The sequence below is a fragment of the Heterocephalus glaber genome, unplaced genomic scaffold (assembly GCF_053883595.1).
Source record: "Heterocephalus glaber isolate CG9 unplaced genomic scaffold, H.glaber_assembly_v1.0 deba00001737, whole genome shotgun sequence".
Classification (NCBI taxonomy): domain Eukaryota; kingdom Metazoa; phylum Chordata; class Mammalia; order Rodentia; family Bathyergidae; genus Heterocephalus; species Heterocephalus glaber.
The window spans coordinates 86,496-112,569 of NW_028258445.1; the positions used below are offsets into that span (position 1 = coordinate 86,496).

At 39.0% G+C, this 26,074-nt stretch overlaps 1 protein-coding gene across 1 annotated transcript in view; it reads right to left on the reverse strand.

Moving 5' to 3' along the window:
- The window catches only part of Rxfp1 (relaxin family peptide receptor 1), a 106,831-nt gene that overhangs the window by 7,573 nt on the left and 73,184 nt on the right, over positions 1-26,074 (reverse strand). Inside the window, exons 10-15 of the mRNA XM_087200313.1 lie at positions 15,897-15,968; positions 12,902-12,973; positions 9,458-9,529; positions 5,476-5,547; positions 4,303-4,374; positions 1,167-1,396 (exon numbers count right to left, since the gene is read on the reverse strand). Coding sequence (XP_087056439.1) covers positions 1,167-1,396; positions 4,303-4,374; positions 5,476-5,547; positions 9,458-9,529; positions 12,902-12,973; positions 15,897-15,968 — 590 coding nt within the window. The remainder of the gene's footprint in view (positions 1-1,166; positions 1,397-4,302; positions 4,375-5,475; positions 5,548-9,457; positions 9,530-12,901; positions 12,974-15,896; positions 15,969-26,074) is intronic.

The window sequence follows — 26,074 nt, forward strand, 5'->3', positions numbered from 1 at the left end:
ACAAGGATATGAGAGCTTCATTAATCGGTAAGGTGATTTAATTTTAAAATTTATTTTCTCTGTTTTGTTTACTGTATTTGTTTTCTTTTTTCTTTTCTTTTTTTTGGTACTGGGGATTGAACTCAGGTCCTTGCGCTTGCACAGCAGGCGGCGAAACCACTGAGCTAAATCCCTGGCCCTGCTGTATTTGTTTTGAGACAGTCTCATTGTGCAGCCCAGGCCGGCCTCAGTCTCCCAGGCAGGCATATGCCACTATACCCGGCTAATTTCATTTCTTTGTCACTAAAGTAATGTTATTTTTGGTAGAAAATAAGAAAACATACAGTAAAACCTTGGATTGAGAGTAACTTGTTCTCTGAGTGTTCCACAAGACTAGCAAACATTTCTAATTTTATCTTGATAAACAAGCAGTGTCTTGCAGTAAGAGTTGTATGTGACACTTAGTGTCACAGGATCGCAACTGAGCCAATGGTTCCTCCCTCTCTCTTTCTCTCCTCTCTTGCCCTCTCCCTTTTCTCCCCCGACCCTCCGGGATTGGGGTTGATTATCTCCCAACAGCAAGAGGTTATGAAGGAGACCTCATCTGCAGAGGAGGAGAAAAAGGTGGAAGAATCTCTCACTTCAAATGAGATGTGTAAAATGTGGGAAACTGTAAAATTCTGTAGAAAACCACCATTGGAATAAAGCTGTAGCAGTGCATATGATGAATGTTTAACAACAATGCATGTCACATTTCTGTGAAATCCTTCAAAGGAGACAAAAGCAAGTGTTATTGGGTAGGTTGCTGTTAAAGTTGCACAAAATGAAAAAGATTCCATTGAGACAATAGATAACAATGATTCCCTTAGTGATAGTGAAACTCATTCTACGAAATAACCCTCCTCTCTCTTGTCTCCCTCACACCAGTCACAAAGGTGTTCAAAGGTAAGTACAGGTTAATTTGTTTTTCTTTGTATTTATATTATATTATTGTAATCATTTTTATATGAATATTTTTGGGTTGTGGAACGAATCATCTGAGTTTCATTATTTCTTATGGGAAAATTTGCTTTAACATACAAGTACTTTGGATTAAAAGCATGTTTCCCAAATTCTGCTTACAAATATAATAGCTATGCTTCTGAATATTTCAGAACTGGAGTTCCTCTTTAGACAGGAATACTCACAGCAGAGAGAAATGATTGATATGGCATGCAGCTTGTTCTCAGACCTGATATAAGGTCGCATGCAGATGACAAAAATGTTTCCAAAGCAGGTGACCACAGACACGACCCAGACAAACACTCTCTGAATGACACTGGCCAGGAGGTTCTCAAGAGAAGAGAGCCCATCAGTGTTGGGTTTACAGCTGCGGACGTGTGGTGCGTAGCCACAGTACTGGAATTTCTTAAAATATCTGGTATACAAAAAAAAAGATTTTAAAATTTAAATTTAATTGACATCACAATCCCTGACAAAATTATACTACAGACCTACTGTGATAAAAACAGCGTGGTACTGGCAAAAAAAACAGACCTGCAGATCAAAGGAACAGATTAGAAGATGCAGAAGCAACTCTGAACACATTTAGCCACCTTATATTTTGAGAAAGGGGCCAAACACCTTCACTGGAAGAAGGATAGCCTCTTTCATAAGTAGTACTAGAAAAACTGGCTGTCTGCATCCTGAAGACTAGAACTAGAGCCATGTCTCTCACCATCCACTAAAATAAAATGAAAATGATTTAAAGATCTAAATATTAAAACAGAAACCCTCTCTGCTGGAGGAGAGAATAGGTAGAACTCTTGAAGACATAGGTGTAGGCAACAATTTTTTGAACAAAACCCTGATTGCATGGGAAATATTACAAAGAACCAACAACTGGGATCCTATCTTATTAAAAAGCTTTTGCATAGCAAAAGAAATCACCAACAGAATGAAGAGACAACCAACAGAATGGGAAAAAATTATGCCAGCAGTTTCTCAGCCAAAAGACTAATATCTAGAATACATAAAGAACTGAAAAAAATAGCTCCCCCCAAATTTAAAGACTTAATCCAAAAATGAGATGAATACACACCTCTGAGATGAAGAAGTACAAATGGCAAATAAATATATGAAAAAATGGCCATTCAAGAGATGTGAATTAAAACAATGGTAAGACTCCATCTCACTCCAGAAAGAATGGCTGTTACCAAGAAGTCAACCAGTAATAAATTCTGGTAAGGCTGTAGGAAAATGAACCCTTCTCCACTGTTGGTGGGAGTGTAGACTGGTGCAACCACTGTGAAAATCAGTGTGGAGATTCCTCCAAAAACTAAGACTAAACGTTTCATTTGACCTAGCTGTTCCCTTTCTTGGTATCTTCCCAAAAGAATTAAAAGCATCATACCACAGTGATACATGCACACCCATGTTTATAACAGCACAGTTTCTAATAGCTAAATCTTGGAAACAGCCCAAATGCCCATCAACCAAGGAATACATAAAGAAGATGTGATTTTTTTTTTTTATACAGTGGAGTACTAAGCCATAAAGAAGGATAAACGGGAGCCATTTCTAGGTAAATGGATGCACCTGGAGACCACACTTAAATGATAAATTGGGCACACGTGTAAATATTGCCTTGTTTCTCTGGTGTGAGAAACTGAAAGTTTGAAAAGGACCAAAATGTAGGATAGATAATGTGAAATAGGAAGAAAATGTTCAAATGGGAAGGGGCACTAAGAAGGGGAGAGGGGGAAAGGAAGAAGGGAAAAGGGGAAAAATGAGAAAAAGAAAATAGAAGCAAAACTTTTGTAGATGAGAGAAGAAGGGATGAAGGGAGGGGAGGGGAATGGGAAAAAATAAGAATTAAGATATATCATGTACAGGTAACAAATTCCATAAGATGAATGTGATCATTGTGTATATCTGAATTATACCAATAAACTTAATAAGAAATTTAATTCAGTGGCACCATACATTAATCTTTATTTTTGGCATTTTTCTTGGCAGAAAGGTGTCTTAATATGAGGTTCAAAGGAATGCAAAATATTAGACATTCTGCAGTTTTAACTTTAACTCTCATAAACTTGATTTCATTTTAAAAGAATGTGTGGATGAGAGTAGCAAATAAGGATGATGAAAATATGCGTAGGACACATGTGAGAGCATAAATAAATTGTTCATTTGTAAAAGGTAGATGAGTTTAAAAAATGCTTAGTGAGTGATCAGAGTTTAGTCTATCTATATAAATCCACTGTGATGTAGCTCCTGCAGAAAAAGTATTGGTTACTGTTTTATGTGTCTTAGGCTGAAGTTTTGCTCTGTCAGAATGATGGGAGCTGTGTGTTTTCTAGTTTGGCTGCCACCCATCTAGTCACCCTGCTAGTGACAATGTGGAGGTTTTAGTTGAGGGAACAACTTCACCCCATGTCTAATTTATTTCACTTAGCATTATGGTCTCAAGGTGTGTCCATTTTCCTCCAAATGACCCAAATTATTTATCCTCTTTTATGGGTGAGTAGTACTCCATTGTGTGTGTGTGTGTGTGTGTGTATAATGTTATATATATCACATTTTCCTTTTATTCTTATGACAAGCTCTCAGCTAGCCTCATGTGGTGGCACATTTCTATAATCCCCTCAGCACTCTAGGAGGCTGAGGCAGGAGGATGGAAAGTTATAGTCTATCCTGAGCAACTTAGTGACTTAGGAGACCTTGTCTCAAAAAACAGGGGGTTGGGATGTAGCTTGGTGTGAAGACCATGAGTTCATTCCTTGCAGGAAAAAAAAAGATGGGTTCTCTATACACTAATGTTTCCTGATATTAAAAAATTCTCCTATGAAATTCTGCCAGAATGTGGAAAACTAAAAATTGTCTGCCCATGTCACAGCGCTAAGAGTTGTACTGAGTGTTTGGGCTGCTGGAAGAAAAATACCACAGTCTGACGATTTAAGCAACAGACATTTGTTTCTCACAGATCTGAAGACAGGAGCTCAAGACAACAGATTTGGCATCTGCCGAGGTCCCGCCCTCTAGTTCGTAGATGATGGTCATGCTCTTGCCATGTCCTCATGTGGTCGAGGGGCAAAGTGGGTCCCTGGGGTCTCTTAAGAGCATGAATCCTATTCATAATAGCCCTGCCCTCATGAGCTCATCGCCTCTCAGGGCTTCACCTCATAATACCATTGCCTTGGGTAGTGCACATATTCAGGGTATAGCACGTAGACTGGCAGGAAATACGGATAGATTACATGGATGGGGTGTGTGTGTCTTGTCGCAATACACATGGGAATGAACACATTAAAATCAAGGTGAAGACTGAAAACATCTACTTACATGTGAGAGAGATTCACAAGAGGGTTAAACATCCTTTGTTGGATATTTGAAATTTCAATTCCTTCTAGGCTGCTAAAATATGAAATTAATAATCAAAGGAACATATTATACACAGTATAATAAAATGAGTTTCTGTGAAGGAAAATTTAATAAAATGCTTTTACATAACAATTATTCTAAATAGAATATTCATCAGCCCAGGCCTTCTCCCAACTCCTCTTTGCTTGTGTGACTTGAGAGCATATTTCTCCCCTATTTGAGTTCTTGACTCCTCGTATCACGGCACAAAGCACAGTGCAAAGTAAAAACTACTCAAACATTTATGGAATAAATGAATGAGCATTATTTCTGAACAACATTACAATAGCAGAGGAGTTTCACATCTTTGAAATTTCTCTAATAATTTAAATTGTTTCTAATGAAATGCCATGTTGCTGAAAGAACATTGAAATGAGAGGAACCAAAGATTATCTTCTTAAGGCAATTCTTAGACTGCTAGAATTTCTGTCTTTGAGTGAGTGTGGGCTGAGACATGGCTTTCATAATCTAGAATGTTCCATCTCGAGGTAAGGATGCCTGTAAGGGCCCCCACCTCCTCAGAACCAAAGAACCAATGAATATGCACAGGGGCTTTCAGAGTTAAAGCAAATAATGCAGTGTAAGCTCCTGGTGAAGACAGAAGACAGAAGATGATTCATCAATATTTAATTTTTAGTTTATTAACATGTAAGATAAAACTAATAGCTGTTTATTTATAGTTCATCAAAAACACCTGTCTGACTTGTTTTTGTGAAGCTTAACTAATGTCCTGGAAATAAAGCTTTTAATTTGAAAGATTATAAAATATTAGTTATTGATACTGAAGTAGCAGCTTCCTTCCTTCCTTCCTTCCATTTTCCCTCCCTCTTCTACTTCTCCCTCTGTTTTTCTTTCTAGTGTAGTACTGGTGATTGATCCCAGGGCCTCATGTATGTTAGGCAAGCATTTACTACTGAGCTATACCTCCAGGCTTTTTAAAAAAAATACCTTTTTTGAGACAGTCTCATTAAATTTCCTTACACTTGAGATCCTCCCACCTGAGCTTCACAGTAGGTGAACTTATAGGCATGTGTCATAATGCCTGGCTTGAGATAATAACATTATCGTGAAACTACTCCATCTATGTATACTTACAGAGACTTGAGCTTGACAAGATAATCAAATTGATTTGCTTGAATGTTCTGGATTGGATTGTAGGAAATATTCCTGTTTTTTTAAAAAAGACAATAAATCATCAAAAATTTCTTGAGTAAGGAGAGTGGCTCTTTGAGTTACTTTGAAACATTTACAAAGAAAGCATAGCATAACTCAAAATGTAATGAAGATTTAAGTATCAGCCTTGACACTAAAACTACTAGAATAAAGTAGGGAGAAACCTTCATGACATTGGTCTGGGCAATGTTTTCTGTTTTGTTTTGTAATGACCTCAAATGTATAGGCAACAAAAGATAAAAATGAGCAAATGAAACTCCTAACTAAAGAAGGTTCTGTGCAGTGAAGGAAAAGTCAACAGAGTGAAAAGACAACCTACAGAATGGGAGGAAATGTTTGCAAACTGTGTATCCGGGATGGGGTTAATATGCAAAAATACATGACTTCAAACAACTCTAGAACAATAAACATATAATCCAATTAAAAATGGGGTTGAAGGACTCGAATAGACATTTCTCAAAAGAAGACACACAAATGGCTAACAGGTATATTACAAAGGCTCAATATCACTAATCAAAGAAATGCAAGTTAAAACCACCGTGAGAGATCTCTCACAGCTGTTAGGATGGCTTTGTGACAAAGATAAATGGCAACAAGTCCTAGTGAGTGTGTGCAGAAAAGGAGACGCTTTGATACGATCGAATTAGTAGAATATGGGAATACAGGGAATAGTGTGGAGATTGATCAAAATATTAAAAACAGATCTATCATATGATCCAGCAAGCACACTACTGGAGACAAAGAGACATAAATAAGAGTGAAAGTACAACTATATTTAAAGTGAGAAAATGTCAGAATTTTCCCCTCCTTCCACATCCTCCACCTGCTACTAAGATTTTTTTGGAGATTGGCCCCAGGGCCTTTGGACTGAGCTACATCCCTAGCCCTTTAAAAAATTTTTTTTAAATTTTCGAGACAGGATCTTGCTATGTTGTTAAATTGCCCAGGCTGGGCTTCAATGCCTCAACTTCCCAGAGTGCTGGGAATACAAGTGTATGCCATCATGTCATGTCAGACTGAGGAAGTTCTCTTTTTAAGAAATTTACTCAAGATTAGACAGTTGTGTGTGTATGTGCAAGATAGAAACTCCTGAGGGAGCCACTGTTGAGAGAGAGAGAGAGGAGAGGAAGAGTGATGATGAAAAGTGTCTTGTATAAAAGAAAGGAAATGGAGTGACCAAACTAGAAATAAAGAAAAACGGGCTCACATAATAAAGGCTGTGTGAAAACCTCACATCTAGGGCCTTCCATAGTGAAAGACCAAAAGCTTCTCCAAGATCAGTATGCCTGCTTTTGCCACTTCTAGTCCACACAGTATAGGATGTTCTAGCTGGAGCAATTAGGGATGAAAGAGAAACAAAGGCACCCAAATTAGAAGAGAAAAAAATGATCTCTGTTCAGATATTGTGGTCCTATATGCAGAAAACCCTAAAGATTTAACAACAACGATAGAACTAATAAATCCAGCAAAGCTGCTGGATACAAAATCAACACCAATAAATCCTTGTGTTTCTATACATAACCAATGGAAAATAATCCCATTTACAATAGCATTTAGAAGAATAAAATTCTTAAATTAGCACCTAACAAAGTGAAAAATATGTATATTGGAAACTATGAAATACTGTTGAAAGAAATAGAGGAATCCATCGGCTGTGGTTTAAATGTCCACTCCAAATATCAGACTGAAATTTACCATTGTGATAGTGTTAAGAGGTGGGACCTTTAAGAGTGATCAGGCCACGAGGGCTTGGATTAATGCCACTATTGCAGGCATGGGCTCCTGGTGGAAGGGTCAGTGAGGCCCACCTCCCCACTTCTGTCCTGTGCTTCAGGTCATGCGGTGCCTTTCACTATGTTATGATGCAGCATGAAGAAGGTCCTTGCTAGATGTGGCTGTTTGGTCTTGGCCTTTCCAGCCTCCAGATCTGGGAGACAAACTTCTGTTGTTTATAAATGAGCCAGTCTGTGGTACTCTGTGATAGAGCATAAAGATGACTGATACAACCTCAATAAGGGAAAGATTTCTGTATTTACAAATTGGAAGAGTCAATCCATACTAAAATTCACACAGAAAACCAAGGGAGCCCAACAGCCAAAGCAGTCTTGGAAAAAGAGTAATAAAGTTACTCATGCTGATTTCAGAATTTATTACACAGCTCCAGTGATCAAACAGTGTGGTACCGGTGTTGTACATCATAGTTTAGCAACAGTATACTGAAGACCAGTGGAATTGAATACAGAGCCCAGGAATAAACTCATGCATGATTTTCAACAAGGGTGCTAAGACTATTCAATAGGGAAAGCACAGTGCTTTCAGGAAATTGTGTTGGGAAAAAAGATTATCCAGATGCAAAAGAATGAAGTTCAACCTTTTCCTTATACCAGGTAAATAAATAAATTCAGAATTAATTCAAAGACTAAAATGTAAAACTATAAAACTCCTAGAAGGAAACATAGGGGAACAGTTCCATGACCTTGGATGTAGCAATGATTTCTTGCAATGACATCAAAAGCACAGGCAACAAAACATGTACAAAACCCAGACTGTATCAAAATTAAGATCATCTTCCCCCAAGGACATGTAATTCAGAGTGCAAGTGGAATCTATGCAAAGAGAGAAACTATTTGCAAACCACAAATGTGCAAAGAGATCAATACTCAAGGTACATAACAAACTAAAATTCAGTAATAACAAAAACAATTCAATTAAAAATGGGCAAAGACTTGAGTAGGTTTTTCTCCAAGAAGACCTAGAAATGATCAATAAGCACATAAAAGCACACTCCACATCACTAATCATTAAAGAAATGCAATCAAAACCAGAAGAAGATACAAGTTCACATGCATGAGGATGGCATTATCGAAACACCCCAAACAGCAAGTGCTGGAAGGACATGGAGAAATAGAACCCATGTGCACTGCTAGTGGAAATGTAAGATAGTGCAACTCCTATAGAAAACAGAAGTAAGCATGGAATAAAAATAAAATACCATATGGGCCAGCAATTCTACTTCCGGGGGTATGCAGATGCAATCTTACAATGGTTTAACTTAGGGTATTTCTATTTGTGATGGTGTAAGAGCAACACACCTTGAGCACACATTGTAATCTGAATTCTGGTCTTTTCCCAGGCTCGCAACCTATGGTGTGAAATAGTAGAGAGCTGCAGCTCCCAGTCGGCAATGTATTCACAAAGGTAAAAACAGGCACTCTATAGTGTACTGCATTGCTATGTTGTGATGTTTGATAGATTAGGTGTATTAAGTGCATTTTTTTACTTGTGACATCGTCAGTTTATAATGAGTTCATTGGGATATAACCTTATTGTAAGTCAAGGAACACCTGTAGAGTTCAAAGAATTAAAACCAGAAACTCAAACAGATACTGGTGTTCATGTTCATAAAAGCATTATTCATGCTGGCCACAAGGTAGAAGCAACACAAGTGTCCATTGATTGGTGAATGGATAAACACTATGTGTGGTACAGTACAGAGCTACGATGGAACATCGTCAGCCATGAGAAGGAATCTGACACATGCTACAGCATGAAGGACCCTGGAAGACATTATGCTAAGTGAAACAAGCCAGCCACAAAACAACTGTTGTGTGGTTTCAATTCTATGAGGTTCTTAGTCTCATCAAATTCATGGAGATATACAAGTGGAATGGGGATTGCCGGGGCTGTGGGGAAGCATGCATAGGGAGCTGGTGTTTAACGTTACAGAGTTACAACTATGTAAAACCAAAGAATTCTGGAGGCAGATGGTGGCGGCGGCTGCTCAACCATGTGAATATAGTGAATACTATTCGATCGCACATTTTAAATGGTTAATTTTGTGTATATCTTACCACAATTTAAAAAATAATAAAGAAATGAAGTGTAAAATTAATAGCAGTCTTACAATTGTGACAGCTCCTTCAGATCCTGAAATATATGTGGTGGAAGATTTTCAATCTTATTACTTCCTAAATCCCTGCGGAAATAATTGCAAACATGTCCTATTATTTCCCGAAGACTTTATTCAGTTGTTCTGAAGTTCATGATAAAGCCGTTATGCAACTTCTCCACAATGCCATTGGTGAGTTGCGGTAATTACCAAAAGTCTAAAAGTGCTTTCTGATGTTGCGTGGGGAACCAGGGCCTCTTGCAGGGCTAGGTGTATGCTCCCCAAGCAACAACTCTGCCCCACGGAGACTAGGGCCAAGAGGAGTGAGATGGAAAGCACTGAACTTCTGTATCCCACTTCATCAGTTTCTCGGAGACAAATGCATCGTGGTATTTAGTCTTACTAGGATCGGTTTCCCTTCTCTCCCTCTGTAATCGCATATATCTGTGATACACGAACAGACACCCACCGTGGGTGGGGAGTAGGTGCAAATCCATATTGCATCTCGATCCTTCTCCCCTTCCCTTCCCTTCCTCTCTGTCCTGCTCCCCTGGACTCCGGATCTCCTTCCGATCCCCACACAATGTATCTCCTTGTTCCTTGTCATATCTGTTATTTTGCTCTTCAAAGTGTTTATACTTTGGATTTCTCATATAAGAGAAATCACGTGACATATAACCTTCTGTGTCGAATTAATATGTGTATCGTGTCCCTTCTTTTCCCTTCCTTCTTTTGCTCCTTTTGTGTTATGCTACATATGCTTGGAGCTTTAGCTTTTTCTTCTGCTTGTATTTACTGTGATTAGTAAATGGAAGAGTATTGTTGAAGTGGACGTTTCCTTGCAGTGAAAAGCACAGGATCTGCTCTGCCCCCTGGCAGAACACTCTGTGCCACTTGTCGCGTGTAGAGGGTCTGCCTAACACCATCTGACCTTGCAGCTCAGTTGTAAGAAGTTTTCCAACAGCAGCAGCTTTCGGGGTAGTTTTGACAATGGCAGAGCTCGTGAGATTGGCCTCAGGTTCTTCTAAACAGGAAAGTTTCTGTAAGCTTGAGCTCGCCCAGATAAAAGAAAAAGCCTAATAATTTTCCCAATCCACAAATAAAAGCGAGCATGTGGCAAAGATTTTCTGTCACAAGAAAATGACTAATTCCTGAGTGACAAGTGAACCCAGGTGTCACCAGTGTGTTCACGGCACTCACGAGCGCCCTTGGTGTATCTGAGCCTGGAGGGGCGAAACCTCCTCACAAAGGGAGTTCAGCGACACCCCCACCCATTGGAATCCCGCATCTCTGGGCAACTTGGCATTTTTACTTTTGTAAATCTGATTTTTCTTTTCAGGAAAGAGTTTAAGGTGGGATGAGGCAGGCGTTAGGCTGGACTAGTCATTGGCTTGGATTACCATCCCGAGCCTCTGTTGTTCTTCCCTCCGCCTCTGAACCCGGATTAGCACTGGTTATGCACAAAGTTATAACACGTTCCGTGTCCTCTGCTGGTTACTGGTGTATAAAATCTACACCCTGGCTGCCGCTGTGAAGGTTAGGATTTGGAGGAATTGTCCTCCGATATTTTGGTGGTGATTTTACCTGAATTAAACAAGGAAAATATGGATCTCTTGACTAACTTGTATTTTAACAGCTGGATAGTATTTTTGATACCTGTACCTTCTTCTGTAATACTGGGGATTGAATTCAGGTTCAGTCTGAGCCTTCATACTGAGCTACATCCCCAGCCCTTTTAAAAACGTTTTATTTTATATTATTTTGAGGCGAGTTCTTGATAACTTGCCCAGGCTGGCTTGAACTCAGCCCCCTCCTGCCTGAGCTCCCTAGCGTGCTGGGATTGCAGACGTGCATCAGCACACCTGACACGAGTGCTTTCTTGTTGTTGCTGTTGTTTACCTCGGTGCTGCCCATGGAACCCAGGGCCTTGCACACGCTAGACAGATACACAGAGCCTACTTCCAGCCTTGTGGGGCAATGCTTTTTGATCACCTACACATATCTCTACTACTGAAAATCATTTTCTATGTGCTTATGACAGTTCAATTACCATATATCATCTCTTACAACAGGCTCTTGGTTCTAATTATTTAATAAGATCTTCTTTCATATTTTGTGAGTGATTATAGGAAAATGTTGATTTTCAATTGCCTGACTGTTGATGTTTCAGAGCAGAATACAGTACTTTTTAATAAAGTTTTTAAAAAAACATTTTGCTCGTGACATGGATTCCCTCCACCCGTCTCAGGATTTAGGAATAGCATCCAGGTGTTATGTTCATAATATTCTAGTTATATTCTCTATGTCTCATGGAAAAGTTTTAACAAATTGGAGCTCTGCCCAGATAATTGTCAAAACATGTAGATTTGTCTATTCTCCACTTACTTTCCAGAAAATTGATACTAAAAAAAATAAATATTGACCTTAAAAGTTCCAGGGCTATTTTATTCATGTGCAAATATCTTAAGGGGTTGGTTCAGCATAGAATTGTTTTAATGCCCTTTGTAATTATGTCATTGATATTCAAAATGGAAATTATACAATGATTATTTTTTAACTTATCTCTTCCATTATCACAGGTAGGGATATTATCCACAGGAGTGTCTAAATTCCTTATGTATCTGAGTGATGTCTTTTAATTTAATGGTTCCTGAATCCTAATCCTCTAGAAAACTTAAAGATAAAATTGCTGTTCTTTTGGAGCAGAGTTGTATAGGATGAATTTTATTTATTAATTTTGCCCTGGTTTTATTCTTTCTCTATAGTTGTTTCCCTTATCCTATTTTTTCAAATATTTATTTTATTTTATTTTTGTACTGGGGATCAAACTTGGGACCTTGCCCTTGCAAGGCAGGTGGCGGAACCACTGAGCTAAATCCCCAGCCCCTTCAAATATTTATTTGATATTTTTGTTTTATGTTTATTTTTGCAAGCTGCCTGAATTTCATTGTAACCCATTTCATATAAATAATGCTTTCAAAGAGGATATTATTATTTTCTTAAAAATTATGCACAGTGGAGTACTACTTTGTCATAAAAAATATAAATTTGAGCCATTCATAGGAAAATAGATGCACCTTGAGACCATAATGTTAAGTGAAATAAATCAGACACGTAAGCTTAAATAATGGATAATTTCTCTTTATGAGCAACCCAAAATATAAATAAAGAGCAAAATAAAAGATAGATAATAGGAAGTAAGGAGATATATATTTCTCAAATAGGAAAGGGATCAAGAAATGGAGGGAGAGTGGAGGGAAAGGAGATGAAAAAAAGGAATTAAGATGTGTTCTGCACATATACCAACCCCACACAAGAAATGTAAATATTATATATGGCAAGCTTATGCTAATAAATATAAAAGAAAATAGAAAAAATATAAACACATATATGTATAGCAAATAGGAAATAAAACAGTAGAAAGAAAATTCTTAACATTATGTATTTAGTCAAACTTACAATTCATCTAGTTTCTGGAGATGTGCAAAAGTATTTTCATTTAAGTGGTTGATTTTGTTTTTTCTCAGTACCCTGAAAGTAAAGAGAAAAATATATTTTACCATCTTGAAGTAATTATTATATGTATTTATGAAGAGACCAGCAGTCTATGAAGACAAAGATACTAAATATACTAACTATAGAGTGCATTTTCAGATCGAGATGTTTGGAAGTAGTGTGATCAATTATCCAATACAATTTTAATTTTAAATTTCTCAAATCTTTGTAGTGAGGATTATAATAAAATGTAATTCAAAATTTTCATAGAAATAGGGAAGAGCTTCACAAGGAAAAGAGGGAAAACCTTAACTCGAGGATACAGACAGGATATTTTGTGTGAGGAGCTATCTGAGACCCATCTGCTCAGTCTGCACAGTGTGTCTAATAGAACACTCCTCACTCAACAGCACTGCTACTCACTGGGACTTGATGGGCTTTAGCGTGGAGCTGCCTAAGGAAGACTGATCTAACCTGGACCAATTCAGAAATTCACTAGTTGGGGAATATGCATCAGACTGTAGCTCCTGTGGGGTGTGTGGGTGCGTGCATGCATGTGTGTGTGTGTTGAATCTGAGGCCTCATGCATGCTTGACACATTCTCTATGTGAGCCACACCTCCAGCCCAAGACGGGCCACATCTGCACTGATCCCATGTCACCAGATCAGCCAGTGTAAGGAATTAACTCTAGGAAACTCTCAAGTGTTTCCAATTTGTTAAGCATAATGTGATGTGCCTTCAAGTTGGCCTTAAGCCATCCTAAAATACCTAATTCCTCCCAGTATCCAAATCATTACCTCATTCTTCCAGTAAAACTGGAGCAAAAACCAAAAACACCGGCAGACTCAGGAAACTCAGAAGTGATTTCTTCATATGGAAGTTTCCATAAAAATAAATATGAGTAGAAAAGAGATTCTAAGGTTTTTAGATGTCTATGGGGCCTGTGTTGTTTAGGTGCCCTCTGATGTTCTTTGGGCAATTGACATGAACCATTTTGTGTGACTGATCCTAGGTGCCCTGCATCTGAAGATGGCTGAGTTCATTCAGTGAAAGATTTCAGACTTTTCAGTGGCTTGGAACCATCCAGATGTGGGGCATAATTGCAGAAAATACATCATTCCATCAATGGTAGCTATGTCTGTACATGCGGTCCTGTGTACTCTAGGATGATAGTTTTGAAACTTTTCCCATGGTGTCCCCAGTAAAAAATGTGTTTTACATTGAGATATAAAATGCACACACAACCCAAGACTTATGAAAACAACACATTTAATATCTGTGTTGTACTCTGACATAATCTATCCAATTCAGTTCTCTTCATTTGAAAAATGCTGGCCATGACTTGCCATGCTGATTGTGGTACTTTGCTTAGGAGCTGTAACCAACAGTCTGAAAAGCATTCTGGGACAATAAACTGGATGGAGCGTTGGATGTTTATACCCAAGGGGGCCCAGTGTCCTTTACTCCCACAGGAAGTAAAGGCAATAGGGCCAGGGATTTAGCTCAGTGGCTCCAACACCTGCCTTGAAAGCACAAGGTCCTGAGTTCAATCTCTGGTACAAAAAAAAAGAGAGAGAGAGAGAGAGAAGAAAGTAAAGGCAATGGGATGGCAAATAGGCCAGACAGACAGGAGGGAAGCATACTCCCTAACATCCCATGCTATATCCCGGCATCCATAGTGATGTCCTCAGGGGTGACCATTCTGCATTATTTGAAAACATTTTTTTGACTGGCAAATCTCAATATTTTATTAAAATGCATATTTACCCAGTTACAAAAGAATATTTTAACTTTGTCCCTCCTGCCCCCAAATATGCAGCACAACACAGTAGTGATTTTAAATATCCTTGATTGTGGTGACCAACAGAAATATTTCAGTCAAGTTTGCAACTAAAAACTAGACCTTGGAAAAATTCTGAATTAAAAAAGAAACATAAAGCTCTCCAATGGAATTCTTTATCTGTCTGAAATTTTCCAATTGATTTGTTACAATCATCAAGGAAAAATACCAAGATGTTGATTTAGCGCTTCTCAACTGAGGTCGAAGGACAGATTCTGTGAGAATTAATTTCTTTCCTTTAAAGTGGGTCTGCATATTACCGAAGTTTGAGCACAACAGGTCTCAGATAATACAGTGCCAGAGTGCTGATCTGTGTGTTTAAATTGAGGTTTCCCTGGGTTTGAACCTCCTATCTTTGGGTTTTACCAAACATGAATTCTGAGTGAAACTCTGCCACACTACGCCTGTGCAAGGGCTCAGGAACTGATACCCAAATATGGTGCCCTGGAGTGCTGAGGACTCTGAGCTGAAGGACATGGAGGAGCCTCAGAAAGGCGATCTCTCTATCCCTCTGTCCCTCTGTCCTTCTGTTCCTGCTCCCCTTTTTCCTCAGGCCAGGCTGCAGGAGCCAGAATTCCCCCCTCCCAGATCAGCCATAGGGCCGAGCATTCTCTAGCCTCCCCCTCCTTCACTGTGGGAGCTGGCCCTAGAGAACTCTGACCTGTTGTCTGGATGAAGGTCTTGTGAGCCTCATTTCGGGAAGGTCCTGCCCACCCATGAGAGGAAGGAATCCATGCACTCTGGCTGGGTTTCCACCCTTGCTCTATTACTATTGGGTCATAGCCTTTGTCTCCAGTCACATTTCTACATGGCTGTCCATTTTTCCTTGAACCTGACCACAAAAATGGACAATTTTCCCTGGGTCTTTGGATCTCTATTTCTGAGGGCTTCTGTGCCACATGAAACTTTGATTAATTAAATCTGTCATGCTTTTCTCTTGTTAACCTGACTTTTATTACAGGAATGTTGGCAGACAGCAGAGACTCTTACGGTATGGGAGGAGAGAAATCACACCTTTCTGCCCCACGCACACATTTGGCTGATTTCTGCCCATGCTAATGATCTATTTGGCTGTAAGGAGATAGAACATTACTTCAAAAGCAAAAAATATTACTTACAAAACAGTCAAATCACTGCAGGAAATAAAAGTCATATTCCTTAAATTATAGATATGGTTGCCTTCAAAGTCCCTGGAACATAAAAATAAAACATGACCAAGCTACATTGTAATCATAGACAGAAATAAATTGGTTAAGAATTATTTTCCTTCTATTAAAATGTATTCTTCACATTATGTTTCCCTCATAAGGACTAACTTGTAGCCACTTATATAACAGCTTAAATTACGTAGTATACACGTATTTGTGCATGTATCCTATATATCATATATATGTAGATATATATATATATCATACTTTTTCTGTTGACAGTAAAAATGTTTTGAGTTGCATTTGTACCACACGCTTATGGGAACATGTGTATTATTCTGAGAAAGAAGAGAATGAGAAGTCAAGCTAAAAACCACTGTTATGGTAAATACCTAACTTATTAATAGATACTTAGCAGAGAAAGATATTAAGGATCTGTCCGTTATCCCTGGTTCTTCCCTCAGTGCTATGATCCCATTTTGTTACAGACTTTGCACACAATTCTGTTATTGTTGCGGAGCTGCTACTGCCAGAAGAGTATTTAGCTCCTGGCATTGTGGGCTAAATTCTTCCCAGAAAAGAATTCTTTTTTTTTTTTGGTAGGGGGGATCAAACTTGAGTCCTTGCCCTTGCACAGCAGGCGGCGAAACCACTGAGCTAAATCCCTGGCCCCCAGAAGAGAATTCTTAGTCATCTTTTACCACGGGATGTTGGGAGCAATGCTACATAATTTTAGGGTAAAATCATTTGGTTAGCCTAATTCTCCTGCCTACAGCCCAGCTATGGAATTCTGAGACATAAGTCAATTTTGGCCTCCGGTCACAAGTGAGACCTCAGTGATCCGGTGATGCCGTGATTCTCCAGGACAAGATTACACCAGCTGAAGACATCCTGGGAGGAACAAACATCTACTCAGTTCCTCCTTGTTCTTGGATTGTTGCATCTTATTTCCGCAGGATGTACTGAACTCTCTGCCAGTCATTTGTTACATTTGTTTCTCCAGATATACTAAATAAAAGGTGGGGTAAGCTGGGGTCTTAAACTGGGGCTTTTGTCTTTGCCCCCAGAGCAGCACTGATCAGACCCAAAGCTCAGCTTCTTCTCAGTCTCATTTTTCTAGCTTTCCTGTAATTCGCCTTGTGCTGCCGTGGCTCACAGGACTAGGATTTACTGCAGAGGTTGTAGTAACATCCCCTTTCCCTGTTCCCTACAACGGGACAGCTTTGCTGACTTTTCACAGTGGCACAAAGTCCAGTGTGGAGCAAATGGCAGCTCGGTCTAAGCGCTCCACTCTCAGCTTGGGGAGCTGCTCTTAGAGCCTCTTCCAGGCCCTGCTGTGTGACTCTGTCCCCACAAGGAGCCTGGGTGTGATCATCCAAATTTGTCCAAAGAATCATTTATGTGATCAGTTTTATTTTTTGCAGTGCTGGAGTGCACATTCAGGGCCCCTTGCATACCAGGCAAACACTCCACCATTCGGCTACATCCTCAGCCCCTTCTTTGAAGTAGGAAAGTGGTACAAGTTTGTAAACCAGAGGAAAAGCATTCATTGAGATCTGGTGACACACTGCACCTTCAAAAGTAAACACTAGCTCTTAAATCTACTCGGTATGCCCCAGCTTAGTTTACTAGCTGCCAGGCAGCATAAAGCTGTTCAGGAAAAACTGTGGCTCAAGTATAGGAGCAGAAGTGTTCTAGCTACTAACCTCTGTAAGGGAAACACGGTAGCACAGACAGAAATGCCTGCCTTCTGCCGGCTGGGGTACAGATGGCAGAGGCAGTTCCATTTGGGGCACTGCATTTAAAATAGACACTGACAAAGCAAACCAAATCTGGAAGTCTGGAAGACTAGGATAAAGGGATCTAAAAATCAAGTTGATTGAAGAAAAGGGTATATTTATAATGAGAGAGAGAGAGAGAGAGAGAGAGAGAGAGAGAGAGAGAATATATTGAGAGTAAGCCAGACTGTAAAATGTAGCAGCATTTTCCTATGTTTCATCAGAGAATAAAATTAGACCTGCCAGTTGAAAGACACAACCTATTTCAAACTGAAGCCCACCCTCCCTAGCAAACTACGGTGTCCAGAGAATTACCTTCCTATTACTGTAAGCATTTGACAAAGGTGATAATTTTGTAGATAAGATTTCGATATTACATGGGATGGTGAAGTAGAATAACTCTGGATTCTAGATCACCCTTCTAAAGAAACATTTTTGTTCCTTTATGAAATGGGAGCTAGGGCCGGGGATTTAGCTCAGTGGCACTGTGCCTGCCTTGCAAGTGCTAGGTCCTGAGTTTGATTCCCAAGACCCCCCCAAAATGGGGGAGCTAAGTGCTTCTGCCACTCCTTATGGTACTACTTCATTGGTAAAAGGCTTTTGGTGTCTCAGGAGACTTTTGCTCCTTTACCGATGTTATTGCTAACCGTTACCACAAAGCTACCACCAGGTGGTGATGCGCTCTCAAGCTTCACAGAACACTCTCAAGAGTTTAGCTACTTTGTTTGCTATTAAACTGCAAAAATATTTATTAGTACTAACTTGCTGATTGGTGCAAATCAGTAGGAGGCACAAATTAGGGTGTTTTGATTAAACTGTTTGCTTCATTGGAGTTCACTTTAACTTTTAGTTGTGAATTTTCTTTGACTTTCTAAAATTAAGTTTAAGTCTTTGCTGCACAGGAATTTGATTTGCAGAACACATAGTAACCAAGGAAATAACAACAACATCAAAACCAAAGCCACTCTGCTGCTTGTTCTCCGGCTCCTAGCTCTAAAGGACAGAGTGTTTTTCCTGCTGTGTGTCTAGCCCACCACCTTTCCCACTTATAAGCCTCTGGACTTAATCATTTTATTTCTCCTTTTTACATGGCAGAACTGAAAATGAAATTTTCAATGAAGCAAAAACAAAAGCCATCAAAGACCCAGGCTGTTGCACTCAACTTCCTATCGTTCTCCTAATGTCACTTGGAAACATGCAAATCTTCAAGCCCTTCTCTCTGCTTCTTTCCCTGCCTTTAATCAAAACATTCTGGCTTCTGCTTCATAGGAAAAATTGAGATGACGAAGAAGGAAAAGCTCTCAACTTTTGTGCCCGGCTACAAACTCACCTGTCTAGGCAGCTGGTTTCCTTCTGGTGTCAGAGGAGAGGTGGCCCTCCTCCTGCTCTAGGCCATACCCTCCATCTGTTCTTGAGTTTGGTTTGTGTATGTGTATGCCCTAAAATATATGGTCAGTTTTGGTGAGTATGCTTTGCTTTCAAGATTATATCTATTAGGGTTAGTTGCAGGTACATAGAGCAGAAGAAACCTGACCAGACTAGCACAAATACACAGTTTTTTTTCAAAGAGAAAAATAGAATGAAGCAGTTCAGAGCTGGGATGGTAGTTTTGCAAAATCATTACAAATCCAAGGATCTTTTAGATTCAGTGTTCTCATGTCCTATCTTTGTAGTCTTTGTTAAAGCTTTTGCTATTATATTATTATTATTGTTGTTATTTTTTTTCTAGACGAGGAAGAAGGCATTAGCTGTGTTGTCTTTAAGAAAAGTTTCCAGAAATTCCACTCACCACTTCTACCTCCTTTGAATGTAAGCTTGTGGCTCTTTGGAAATTTAGGAAAGTCTGAGAATGTGGTAATTTACCCAGGTACGTTACTGTTCTAAATTTAAAAGTTTTGTTACTGAGAAGAGGCATTGTGGCTGAATATCTATTTAGGTGACTTAACTTATTAATTATGTTGTTTACTTCTCCATATCTTTGCTTGGGTATATTTGACCTTTCATGGACTGAGAGGTGGTTGGTGGATTATTAGCTCTCTCTCTCTCTCTTTTTTTTTTTGGTACCAGGGATCGAACTTGGGTCCTTGCGCTTGCACAGCAGGTGGCGAAACCTCTGAGCTAAACCCCGGCTCCATTATCTCTTACTGCCTAGGTAAGCCTACTTTTCCTTTTTCTTCTTTTGCTACATGAATCCCTTTGGTGCATATGTGCTCATAACATAACATCTCTCATTGGAAGTTGCAGCAGAAGCATGGAAGTGTTTCTGTAGTCTGGATATTACGTCAGCGCCTACGTCTGAGGGTTTGGTCCCGACAGTGGTGCTGTGGGAAGGGGGTGGATCTTCAGGAGGCGAGGCACAGTGGAGGTCCTCGCTGGGGCCACTGGGGCTGTGACTGGAGGTGTGGTGGGAACCCAGTTCTTTCCTTCTCCTCTCCTTTGCTCCCTGGTCGGTGATGTTGGTGGTTTTGCTCGTCAGGCTCCTCCTGCCACGATGAGCTGCCTCACCACTGCAATGGGGCCAACTGGTCCCAGCCTGAAACCTCTAAAACTGTGAGCCAAAGTATCCTTTTCTCTCTGTAAGATAGTTCTATCAGGTATTTTGTTCCTGTGATATGAAGCTGACTAACTTGAATGTCTTTATTTGTGTTTAAAGCAAGTTGGCCAGGATCTCACCTACATAGATAGATACAATGCCTGCTTTTTTGTTTGCATTCACAAGGTGTATTTTAAAGATTGTATGTATTTAAACTGTAAAACACAATGTTTTGCTACATTATACACGTTGAGGAATGGATAAATCAAACCAGCATCTCCATTACCTCACTTATTTATGTTTTGAGTCAGAATGTATAAAATCTATTCTCTTAGCAATTTTCAAGTATGCAGTACGTGGTTATCAACTATGGGCATTGTGGTGCACAACAGATCTCCTGAACACATTTTTCCTGTCTAACCCAACTTTTGTATCCTTTTCTAGTATCTCTCCACCTCACAACCAGCACCCCAGCTAGCTCCTGACAACTGCCGGTCTACTCCTTGCTTTTATAAGCATGACCATTGTGGATTCCACATGTAAGCGCGATCATTTCGTACATGTGTTTCTATATCCAGTTTATTTCACACAGTATAATGTCCTCTAGGTTCATCCATGTTGTTGCAAATGGCAACATTTCCTTTTGTATGGCCGAATAGAATTGCATTGTGCAGATAGGCCATATTTTCTTTATCTGCTCGTCATGCTTAGGTTCCATTTCTTGGCTGTTGTGAATAGTGCTGCAGTGAACATGAGAGTGCAGATATCTCTTTGACATCCAGCTTTGATTTCTCTTAGATATATATCTAGAATTAGAGTTCCTGGAATGGAGGGTAGTTTACTTTTAATTTTTTGAGAAACCTCCATAGTGTTTTCCATAATGGCACTAATTTACATTGCCACCAACGTAGCTATACTCAGTGACTAAGGGCTGTTGTCTTTTCTCCACATGCTTGTCTATACTTGGTATCTGTTATTTTTGATAAAAGCCATTGTGAGGTTTGAGATGGAATCTATTACTGTGATTTTAATTTGCATTTTGGTGATGATTAGTAATGTGAAAGGTTTTTTTTCATAAGCCTGCCAGCCATTTGTGTGTCTCCTTTTGAGAAATACTCATTCAAGTTGGCCTTAGTTCACTATTTTAAAATACTGTAAATACTACTGCATGGCCAGGAATGGTGGCCAAAGCCTGTAATCCCAGCACTCTGGGAGTCTGAGGCAAGGGAATCACAGATTTGAGCCCCAGCCTGAGTCATTTAGCAGTGACTTAGTGAGACCTTGTCCCCAAACAAAATACAACAATAAAAAACAAAAGAAAAAACACCCAAAACAAACAAACAAAGAAAAAAGGCTGTGGATATGCCTCAGTGTGAAGGCCCTGGATTCAATCCTCCATGTCAAAAATACAAAACAAAACAAAACAAAATAATCCCCAAACAAAAACACTATTATATTGTGGATACATTAAAAAAAAAGGTTTCACAAAATTATTTTTAAAATTATTTTTTCTGACATTTAGAAAGGTTTGTATATTCTCTTGATTACCTCTCTAATAACTTTACCCAGTGTAATATATCTTTCCTTTCTTTTGACAGAGTGTTTAGAAATGGAGGGAGAGAAGAAGGAGGGGAGGGAAGGAGGATGAAGAAAGGAACTGAGATGTGTTATGCACATGCACGGACTCCACAGAGCGAATGCAAATGTAAACATTATGCACTGCAAACACATACACAAAGCAAAACAGAACACCAGGAAGGGGAAGGAGAGACAGATGGAAGGGGAGGGAGGGAAGGGAGAGGGGGTAAAAGGGAAGGAAGATGGATTATGTGCATGCATTAGCTTCACATGAGGAATGTAAATGCTTTGTACTACACACATGTACTCCTAAAAAAAAGGAAAAAATGATGGAATTAGAGCTGAGGATATCGCTCAGTAGTAGAGCACTTGCTCAGCATGTATAAGACGGTGGGTTCACTTCCCAGCATGAGGAAAAAAGAGAGAGAGAGAGAGAGAGAGAGAGAGAAAGAAAGAAAGGAGAGAAATAAGTATATAATGTCTTCTTTCTGCTCTTCTACCTCTCTTATATGATATTTGCCAATTATTGGCTTTTTATTAGAGTTCAATTTAAGAATATCAAATTATGAGGGGGAGGGAAAGGAGGACATAAAAATAATTAAGATGTGTTAGGTACATGTACCACTCCCCATGATGAATGTAATCATTATTATGTACTGCAAGCACGTATTCATAAAAAATAAAAATTAAAAAGAATAAATTATCTGTCTACCATCTATCATTTATGTATCAATACATGGATTTTGTTGGTTTTAAATGTCATCTCTTGATTCCTAGATTTCAGTTCTATGGTTTTACTTCATGTATTCTGAAGCTCTTCACTTATTTAAGACTATTATGTCTCCTTGCTCAACAACTCTTTTATCTTTATATGATATTCCTTGTTATCCCCAATCTTCTGAACTCTGCTTTTCCCAATATTAACACAGACTTCTAGTTTTCTTTTAAAAATGAGTATTGCATTTTTATCTTTGTTCTATTTGTCTGGTTGCCCTAAGAAGTTTTTCTTTACCTTTGGTTTTCAGTGGTTTGACTATGGCCCATCTGTTTTTTTTCCTACTCTGCTTGGGTCTTTCTGAGGTTCTTAGATTTCTGGAATGTTGTATTATGTTAATTTTGGAAAATTCTTGGTGATTATTTCTCTACAAATTTCTTCCGTGCTGTTCTTCCTTTTTTTGTGACTCCACTTACTTTTCTGTTAGACTATTCTATATTATCCCACAGTGCTTAGATTTCTGTTCTGTTTTAATTTTACTCTCTTTTCTCTTTGTTGCAGTTGGAAAGCTTCCTATTGGCTGATTTTCAAGTTGGTGATTCTTCCTCAGTTATATTCAGCCTGCTGTTAAGCCTGTAGAAATAATCTTTGAATTCAGTTGCATAGTTTCCATCTCTTTGATGACATTTTCGATATGTTCGATTGTATTGTCCAGCTTTTCTACTGTGTTATTCTATTTGCCAATTATGAGTATTTTAGTGATCTGGAAGTTGTAACATCTGAATGATTATTAGCTCTGGTTCTGTTGACTGCTTTATAATTTGACCAAGGACCTTTCCTTGCTGTTTGGAGATGGGGCCTCCTCAGCATTGCTTCTCCTTATCCCCACCATCCCCTTTCCTAAGTGTTATGGTTTGGATAGTGTCCCAAGGTCCATGTGTGAAAACCTCGGTCACCTTTCAGGGCCAGGGCCTAGCTGGAGGAAGTCGGGTCAGTGGGAGAGCAGGCTCTCGATGGAGATATTGGCAGTTTGGTTCCTCCTCTTGCTCTGCTTTTGCTTCCTGGCCACCATGAGATGAGCAGCTTTGCTCTACCACAAGCCCCCACCATGATGTTTCTGCCTCACCACAGACGCAAAAGAAATGGAGTCAACTGACCATGGATTGAAACCTCTGAAACCATGAGCCAAAGAAACCTTTCCTCCTCCTAAAGGGACTCTCTCAAGTATTTTGCCACAGTAATGGGAAGCTGACTAACACAGTATCCTGGCCTGATGTAGGAAAGCACCACTCACGGCTTTGTATCAGAGTAGGACCCTGGGCTGGAGAGGGGGCAGGGTCTCTAGTTGCTCCCTCTCCTCTGGAAACTGCATCTTTGGCTGGTCCCCGGGTACAGGAAGATTTCCTGTCCCTCTGCAGTGCTTTGCTTTTGAAGAAAGAGCACCCTAGGGAAGAATATTTTATGTTTGTTTGCTGGCAAGATTTCCTCACCTTCTCTGAGTTTTTCTTGTGAAATGCTGGAGGCCAGTGAAAGCCAGCCTGTTGAGAGAACTGACTTCCCTTGAAAATGGGGTTCCCAGTTATTTGAAAGTGTTTCACTATGCCTTACTTTACCTGTTCATTAGAATTTTAGCAGTTTTTTTCTTATTTGCTCTTACAATAACCTTCTCTTTCCCCTGTGCTCTGTTAAAAGTGAAGTGGTCTATATGTCTCATTTCTTCTTGTCACTCCTTAGAATTGCATTTACTTGGTTGTCTTACAATTGTAGCTCTCTGATGACCTCCAGAAAATTAGAACTTTGTAGATTTTAAAGCTCTTTTTCATTGGCAGAGAGGGACCAAGGTGGTCATGTGGCTTTCTGTATCCTATGCCCAATATTGTTGGGATAGAGTTATAATATTGCCATGTATTCATCTCTGTATTCTTCTCTGTAATTCATTTTATGTTCTTTGAATTGTGCCATGTTAATTCAAGTAGTGCTAGTTTATTCATTTTCACTTCTGTGTGTGTGTTACTTTATTTTCCATCTTTTTTTCTGTCTTTTAGTACCATGCTTTGTTATTTATTCTTATTGACTATCATTTATCCCTATTTTCTAATTCTTTATGTTGGCTTCTGCTGCCAATAAATAAACTTGCTTAGTTTCATCTCAAAATGAAAGTTTGCTTTCTTGACCTTTAATTCACCTTTGACTATTGTCCTATGTTCTTCTGCATATTTATTACTTACATGTTTTTCTTTTTGAATGTTCCAGCTTCTATTGTAGTGTTTACAATTTTTTTATGGCTTTGAAAGAACTATGTTGAAGATTTTAATCTATTGTCTGTCATGGATCTTGCAAGCATAATCTCTTGAGCTATTATGACTTGTTATTTTACATGTATTTTCCTTGAAATCAGAGTTAAAATTTTTTAAAACAAATTTGTCAGATTTTCTAGTTTGTTGTTTACTAAATGGATGTTGAAGTGCTAGGTAATGATATTGGAATTAGTTTTAAGAGAAACAAATACTTATAAAGCAAAATATTATTACTAACATTAAAAGTGGAATTGGTCAGGGATTTAGCTCCGTGGTTTCCCTGCCTGCTGCGCAAGCGCAAGAACCCGAGTTCGATCCCCGGTACCAAAAAAAAAAAGTGGAATAATATTCATTATTAAGAATACATATGGAGCGCTGGGGATGTAGCTCAGTGGCACTGTGCCTGCCTCCCAAGCGCAAGGTCCTGAGTTCGATCCCCAGTGTATATAAAAAAAAGACTACATATGGAATCAGTTGATTTTGATAGCTAAAATTTCAGAAAACAACTTTATGTATCATAGTTTTTAAAGTCCATCTATTTAGTTATAAATCTTATTCATTTTTTATGTGATTCATGGTATATATTTTACTCTCTTTTTCCTTTTTTTGGTACCAGGGATCGAACTCAGGGCTTTCCACTTGCGAGGCAGGCGGCGGAACCACTGAGCTAAATCCCCGGCCCACTCTCTTTTTAAAAGTAAAGGAAAGCCATGCTTGGTAGCACATGCTTATAATTCTAACCCTCTGGGAGGTTGAAGCAGGGGAATCACAAGTTTGAGTCTCACCTGGGCGGTTCAGCCAGTAAGTGAGACAGTCTCAAAACAGGGAATGCAGAAAGGGCTGGTTTGTAGCTCAGTGGGAAGGCTCTGGGTTCAACACCCAGTACTGGGGGAAAAAAGTAAAGGCTTTATTATTGTATTGCATAATACCACTAACATTTGGTCTTAGACTCCATGTATACATTTTTAATTGCTAATTTATTGTATTTATGTAAATATTGGTCAACTGTGCTTCATGAGTAAGCTGGCATTACTTAGCATATAATAGCTATTAATATAATCCTTTGAGCCAAAATTCAATTACAATGAAAGATATTAAATTAATTTGCCATTTTATTTATGACTTAAGCTTGTCAGTAATGTTTAATATAGTAAGTACTAAACTGTCAGACTACGATGCTCCTGGATTTAGTAATGATTTTTGAGTTGTTTGTTTTTTCCCTGAGGAATTCCAAATTAATATATTTT